Source organism: Otolemur garnettii, unplaced genomic scaffold (assembly GCF_000181295.1).
Source record: "Otolemur garnettii isolate 467f Iridium unplaced genomic scaffold, OtoGar3 scaffold00026, whole genome shotgun sequence".
Classification (NCBI taxonomy): domain Eukaryota; kingdom Metazoa; phylum Chordata; class Mammalia; order Primates; family Galagidae; genus Otolemur; species Otolemur garnettii.
In genome coordinates, this window is record NW_003852421.1 from 20,350,254 (window position 1) to 20,357,993 (window position 7,740).

Here is a 7,740-nt window from a genome sequence, read left to right on the forward strand (position 1 = left end):
TTGTTGTTTGGCGGACCCGGGCTGGGGATTCGAACCCGCCACTTAGGTGTATGTGGCTGGCGCCTTAGCCACTTGAGCCACAGGCGCCGAGCCGGATTTTTTTTCTAATACTTTTAAAAAGTACATTGGTATTTTGATAGGAATTCCACTGAATCTGTAGATTGCTTTGGGCAGTATGATTACTTTAATGATGATAATTTTTCCAATCCTTGCAAATAGGGTGTTTTCTCATTTGTTTGTGTTGCCTACGATGTCTTTCACCAGTGTTTTGTAGTTTTTTTTGAGGCAGAATCTCATCTTGCCCTTGGTAGAGTGCTATGGCGTCACAGTTCACAGCAACCTTAAACTCTTGGGCTTAAGTGCTTCTCTTGCCTCAGCCTCCCAAGTAGCTGGGACTACAGGTGCCTGCCACAACACCTGGCTAATTTGTTGTTGTTGTTGTTGTAGTTGTCATTGTTTAGCTGACCTGAGCTGGGTTTAGCCCTGGGGTATGTGGCTGGTGCTCTAGCCACTGAGCTACAGGCACCAAGCCCAGTGTTTTGTAGTTTTCCTTGTAGATAATGTTAAATGTGTTAACAGGTATTTTATTTTATTTTGTTCTTCATTGTAAGTGGTATTGACTTGTTTGTTAGTTCTCTTTTTTAAATATATAAATAACAAAATCACCCAAGCTTTCTTCTTCATTAAAGTGATTGATAATCTTCATTAAATATGATTGATAAGTGTTTCCATTGTAGTTGGCCCAGGGCTTATCAAAAAAGAAACTTTGGAATGACCAGATAACATCTAAGACTTCCAGCTCTGGAGTTGTTATTGACCTAGAATATAGTGAAAATAAAAATCTTGGAGGAGTCACCCAAGAAGCATTTGATCTTATGGTTAAAGGTATGAAAAAATGTAATTTTTGTCTTAAAATTGTAAATTATAAGGTAAACTTTGTTGATATTGTTATAAATTCTATATAAAACCCCTTAATGTAGGTATACTGTTTTGTTTTGTTTTTGAGACAGAGTCTCAACCTGTCACCCTGGGTAGAATGCCATGGCATCATAGCTCACAGCAACCTCCAACTCTTGGGCTCAAGCGATCCTCTTGCCTCAGTTTTTCAATTTTTACTAGAGATGGGGCTCGCGCTTTTGCTCAGGCTGGTTTTGAACTCATGAGCTCAAGCAATCCACTGCCTCAGTTTCCCACAGTGCTAGGATTATAGGCGTGAGCCACCATGCCTGGTTAAAATTTCTTGTTTATTTTTTTTGCAGTTTTTTCTGGGGCCAGGCTTGAATCCACCACCCCCGGAATATGGGACCGGTGCCCTGCTCCTTGAGCCACAGGGGCTACCCCTAAAATTTCTTAGGTTTAATACAGGAATAGTTTACTATTTTAAATTGCTCACAAACTTTTATGTCTACCCTGTGTACAAACACTAAATTTGAACAGACGTATTCATTTGTTTGGCTAGATCAAATTGTAGATGAAATATTAAGGGAAAGGATCTTGATTAATATGGCAGCTTTGCTACTGGATTGCCTTATAAATTTTTATTCATTTATTTATTTTGAGACAGAGTCTTACTATGTCGCCCTTGGTAGAGTGCCATTGTGTCACACCTCACAGTGACCTCTAACTCTTGGGTTTAAGCGATTCTCTTGCCTCATTCTCCCAAGTAGCCAGGACTACAGGTGCCTGCCATAAATCTGGCAGTTTTTTTTATTGTAGTTGTCATTGTTTAGCAAGCCCAGGCTGGGTTCATACTTGCCAGCCCTGGTGTATGTGGCCAGTGCCATAGTCACTGAGCTATGGGCGCTGAGCCTGCCTTATAAATGTTTATAAGACTTGGAAATAGGCTTTGCAGAAGCAAAATGGTTAGAGAATAAATTTGAAGTATGAAAGGAATTTAAATATTCTGGGAGAATATGAAGTAATGGAGCCAGTAAAAACAGATGAAGCAAAGGAAGTCAAGATGAATGAGAAGCATTATACCTGTAATCAAAACTAGTTTTTGTTTTTGTTTTTGTTTTTGAGACAGAGCCTCAAGCTGTCCTCCTGGGTAGAATGCCATGGCATCACAGCTCATAGCAACCTCCAACTCCTGGGCTCAAGAGAGTCTCTTGCCTCAGCTTCCCAAGTAGCTGGGACCACAGGCGCCTGCCACAATGCCCAGCTATTTTTTTGGTTGCAGCTGTCATTGTTGTTTGTTGGGTTCAGGCTGGATTCGAACCCGCCACCTTATGTGTATGTGGCTGGCGCCTTAGCCACTTGAGCCACAGGCGCCGAGCCTCAAAACTAGTTTTTAATGAAATGATAGTAGAAATCAAACAAAGATTCTAACTATGTTTTATAAACATTATGAAGATTATTACTGCTTTATTACAGATCACTGGATATTTTTATTTTTATTTTATTTTTTTTGGAGACAGAGCATCAACCTATCTCCCTGGGTAGAGTGCTGTGGCATCACAGCTCACAGCAATCTCCAACTCCTGGGCTCAAGCGATTCTCCTGCCTCAGCCTCCCAAGTAGCTGGGACCACAGGCGCCCACCACAGTGCCCAGCTATTTTTTGGTTACAGCTGTCATTGTTATTTTTGGCAGGCCCAGACTGGATTCGAACCCACCACCTTAGGTGTATGTGGCTGGCGCCTTAGCCACTTGAGCCACAGGCACTGAGCCTGGTTTTACTTTCTGTAAAGTCAAGGTCTAGCTTTTACTCAGCCTGGACTTGAACTCCTGATCTCAAGTGATCCTCCCACCTTGGCCTCTGACGGTGTTAAGATTATGGGCCTGAACCATCATGCCTGGTCTTTATTATTCATTTCATGCTAAAATTTTCCCAAATGTAGTGAGTAGAAATCCTTTTAAGCTGAGTCCTATGTTCTTTAAACATGTCCATCAGTTTTTTGAGTACCATCTTATTTTCTGACACAAGATATCCAGAATAACCTTATAATTTCCCTGCCCCAGACATGGAATCAGCAATTTCTCCAAGGAGCTTTACTGAAGAACAGTATTTATAAACCAAAACCTGGATGCGTGGTGTGCTCCTTGCTTACTGGTGTGTCATTTGTTTCTAGGCTCTTTCAGTGGCAGAACTAGGAAATGCAGTATTTGTTTTTAAAAAAATCATCAGTTTGGTAGGGCACAGTGGCTCGCGCCTGTAATCCTAGCACTCTGGGTGGGCCAGGCGGGTAAAAAGCCCTGAGCTCACAGGTTTGAGACCAGCCAGAGCAAGAGCCAGACCCTGTCTCTAAAAATAGCCAGGCATTGTGGCAGACACCTGTACTCCCAGGTACTTGAAAAGCTGAGGCAAAAAAATCACTTAGGCCCAAGAGTTGGAGGTTGCTGTGACCTATGACACCATGGCACTCTACTGAGGGTGACAAAACAGAACTGTCTAAACAAAACAAAACAAAACATTAGTTTATACTGAAAACCTTAATTCTTCCTTTCCTTCACCACTGTGTATTTGTATTTCTATTCACCATTGTTATGAACCTAGCTCCCAACATCAACATATTACTCATTTGCTTAATCCTAAATATATACAATGTTTTTCAAAAATACTATACCAGTACCACTACCAATAAATTTAATAAAGTTCTTTATAATTTTTAATAATATCTCCCACTGAGTGTCTGTGGTCAGCATTCTATGTTTAAATTACATGGACAGTTTTTTTATCTACAGTTTTACTACCAACATAATACATGGCTTGAGGCTCTGTCTCAAAAAAAAAAAAAAAAAAAGGAAAGTAGAACCATTAGCTTGGCGTGGTGCCTGGCAGCACAGTCCCAGCTTCTTGGGAGGCAGAGGCAGGATTGCTTGAGGCCAGGAGTTTGAGGTTGTAGTGAGCTATGAAGATGTCACTGTACTCTAGCCAGGGCAACAGAGCAAGACTCTGCCTCAAAAAAAAAGAATAATGGCAAGAATGAATTATGATACATTGCACTGGTTTAAGAAAAAGGACTTATGAATCCAGACTGATGTTCTTTTTACAGAATAATGCCAACTACTATATGTTAGAAGGAATTACATAAATTAAAAAATAGCCATTTTTCATCCAAAATAGAAGTAATAGTGGATACTTAAGCCAGAAGTATCAACGCAGTTAAAATTGGGTAAAAAGTTGTTGGGGAAGGGCGGCACCTGTGGCTTAAGGAGTAGGGCACCAGCCCCTTATACTAGGGGTGGCAGGTTCAAGCCTGGCCCTAGCCAAAAACTGTAAAAAAAAAAAAAGTTGTTGAGGAGCAGGCATTAACACAGACGCAAAGATTTTACTTCATAGATCATTTCTTACTGCCAGGGTTAAAAGGTATCTTTACAAGGGAGAAATCTGGTAGAGAGCATCTTACCAAATGGTCACATTAAACAAATAGTGTACACTTCCTAATGATACACTGAGGATACAACATATTTATACAATATTCCTTCCAGAATTACTTAGCCTCTTTTGAATCTAATCAGGAAACAGAAATCTAAAATTAAGGGCAATGTACAAAATAACTGATCTGGATTTTTCAAAAATATTAATGTTAAATAAAAATGAAAAAAGTTGCAAAAATTTTTAGCAATCAAGGTGAAAGATATGTGTATGTATTTTATTGCATTTCTTCTGAGGTATTGTAATCTTTAAAATGTTGAGAAAAATAAATTTTTGTTTTTTAACTTTCATCTTTTAAAAATAAGTTACTAAATAATATGGGAAGTTCTGAGTAAGATTGGAAGATTTTTTTTTAGTAGGAAAAAATTATTGGAATTTTATAGTAATAATTTTTCAAGTTATACATAAAACATTAATTTATTTTAGAAAATCCATCCTCTCAATATTGGAAAGAAGTGGCAGAAAGGCGGAGGAAGGCTCTCTATGAAGCACTTACGGAGAATGAGAAAGTATGTATTGAATATAATTTGTACCTTTTTTTTTTTTTTTGAGACAGAGTTTCACTATGTCACCCTGGGTAGAGTGCTGTGGCATCACAGCTCACAGCAATTCAAACTCTTGGGCTCAAGTGATTCTCTTGCTTCAGGTTCCCAAATAGCTGGAACTATAGGTGCCCACCACAATGCCAGCTATTTTTTGTTGCAGTTGTATTGCTGGTTAGCTGGCTTGGGCCAGGTTTGAACTTGCCAACTTTAGTATATATGGCTGGCACCATAACCACTGTGCCACCAGTGCCAAGCCTGTACCATTTTTTTTAAATGTCAGGATTATTTTACTTTTGTTGCTTAACATATTTGTATAAACTGGCTTTAATATCAGTCTAGGAAACATTTAAACAGAAAGGCACCTTCACTCCCAAAATTATTGTACAGAATGGATCCTGTTAAAACCAACTTTGTTCTAGGGTGCCACCCACATACACTGGACCTGGCGGGTTTGAATCCAGCCCAGGCCCACCAAACAGTGACAACTATAACCAAAAAATAGCTGGGTGTTGTGGCAGGCGCCTGTAGTCCCAGTTACTTGGGAGGCTGAGGCAAGAGGATCACTTAAGCCCAAGAATTTGAGGTTTCTGTGAGCTATGATGCCATGGCACTCTACTCAGGGTGACAGCTTGAGACTCTGTCTCAAAAAAAAAAAAACAAAAAAAAAACCAACTTTGTGCTACATGGATCTATCAGTTATATAGATGGAGGCATGTAACTTAATTTATAGAATAGCAAATCTGCGCAATACTGAACTTTATCTATGTTATATAGCTTTATAAAGAAATTGAAGAAAAGGACAATGAAATTGCCCGCCTGAAAAAGGAGAATAAAGAATTGGCAGAAGTAGCACAACATGTACAGTATATGGCAGAGGTAATAGAGGTAGGTAATTTAACATTCACCTGATTCAAAGTCATCTATTTTTCTATAAAGTTGATGTGGTGTGAGCAGCAAGTATTTGAGTTTTGGAATCAGATTTCCTGAGTTTGAGTTTTAGCTTCCTGCTTAAAACTGTTAAGTTTGTTGAGTGGATTTTTATCCTGTCAGGGCTTCATTTTCCTCATCTATAAAATGGGGGTAATGATGCCTACTTTATAGGCTTGTTCTGAGAATTAAACGAGTTAAATAGATGGGACAGTTGCAAAGAGTACTTGGAGATGTGCATCCAATAACTGTTAACTATTATCATGATGATGAAGCAAAAGAACATCTATCTTCTTATAGCATTATTTAAAGTAGTTAAATATGTCTGACAAATAAGGAAAATTATTTCATAGTTGACACATTTTTAGGTTGTTTTTATTTTAACTTTAATATCAGTGTGATATTGTCATTTGTAAACTATTGTCACAGTAAATAAGTTTGGTGGTTTTATCTGACTTTTAAAAAGTTTGTGAATTCTAGGCTGGGCACAGTGGCTCACGCCTATCCTAGCACTCTGGGAGGCTTAGGTGGAGGATCACTTGAGCTCAGGAGTTTGAGACCCATCTGAGCAACAGCAAGAGCCCATCTCTACTAAAAATAGAAAAATTAAGGCCATGAGCAGTTCACATCTGTAATCCTAGCCCTCTGGGAGGCTGAAGCAGATGGATTGCCTGACCTTAGGACTTCCAAATAGCCTGAGCTAGAGTGAGACCCAGTCTCTTAAAATAGCCAGGTGCTGTGGTGAGTGTCTGTACTCCCAGTTACTCAGGAAGCTGAGGCAGGAGGATTGCTTGAGCCCAAGAGTTCAAGGTTGCTGTGAGCTATGATGTCGTGGCACTCTACCCAGGGTGATCTAAACCCTGTGTAAGTGAATTAAGATGAAAAGAATCTCATTATAACCTTAAAGGTCAGCTGTATCACCATTCTGTTGATAATAGACTTAATTTTGGAAGTTTTACCAACAATTTTTGGTTTATTTTTTAAAAGAGACTGAGTGGTGAACCTCTGAAAAACCTTGAATCACCACATAGTCAGGAACTTGATTCTGAAGAGGAAGCTGGTAAGGATTCTGGAGAGGAAGCTGGTGAAGATTCTGAAGAGGAAGCTGGTGAGGATTCTGGAGAGGAAGCCGGTGAAGATTCTGAAGAGGAAGCCGGTGAGGATTCAGAAGAGGAAGCTGGTGAGGCTTCTGAAGTGGAAGACTCAGAAATTGGCACATGTGCCGAAAGAACTATAGCTTCCTCTATGGATGCAAAACCATGTGTATGAAATTCATTAATACTTGACTTTTGAGAAATATACTGCCAAAGTTTATGTCCACTAGAGTTCTTTGTAGCACAGTACATAATTGCATAATGCATACTCTGGAATCAAACTTCCTTGTTTGAAATCCTGGGATCTTACTGTATTAAAATACAAATACCATGTATTTTTAATCTGATGTCTTATGCAAATAGCATTTTCTCAGTTGTCAGACATGACTTGTGTATATGACTTAATAAACTTCAATCTTTCATTGAATACTGCGTATGATTTGGAATAATGAAGTATAAGGAATCTGTGTTGCTGGGCACAGTGGCTAACACCTGTAATACTAGCACTCTGGGAAGCTGAGGTGGGTGGATCCGTTGAGCTCACAAGTTTGAGACCAGCCTGAGCAAAAAGTAAGACCCCTGTCTCTACTAAAAAAAATAGAAGAACTGAGGCAAGAGGATTGTTTGAGCCTAAAAGTTAGAGGTTGCTGTGAGCTATGATGCCAGGGCACTCTACCCAGGGGGACAGCTTGAGACTCTGTCTCAAAAAAAAAAAAAAAATTTAGAAAAAAAAAAAGTCAGGCGGCACCTGTGGCTCAAAGGAGTAGGGCCCTGGCCCCATATGCCAAAGGTGGTGG

General features: G+C 39.5%; 1 protein-coding gene across 2 annotated transcripts in view; it reads left to right on the plus strand.

The window, feature by feature from the left end:
* Positions 1-7,440, plus strand: part of GMNN (geminin, DNA replication inhibitor) — a 72,029-nt gene extending 64,589 nt beyond the window's left edge. For both annotated transcript variants that reach the window (XM_023512317.1, XM_012804218.2), the window contains 4 exons: positions 738-885; positions 4,804-4,886; positions 5,697-5,807; positions 6,837-7,440. In XM_023512317.1, coding sequence (XP_023368085.1) covers positions 738-885; positions 4,804-4,886; positions 5,697-5,807; positions 6,837-7,118 — 624 coding nt within the window. In that variant the 3' untranslated portion in view covers positions 7,119-7,440. The remainder of the gene's footprint in view (positions 1-737; positions 886-4,803; positions 4,887-5,696; positions 5,808-6,836) is intronic.
* Positions 7,441-7,740: the final 300 nt, after the last annotated feature.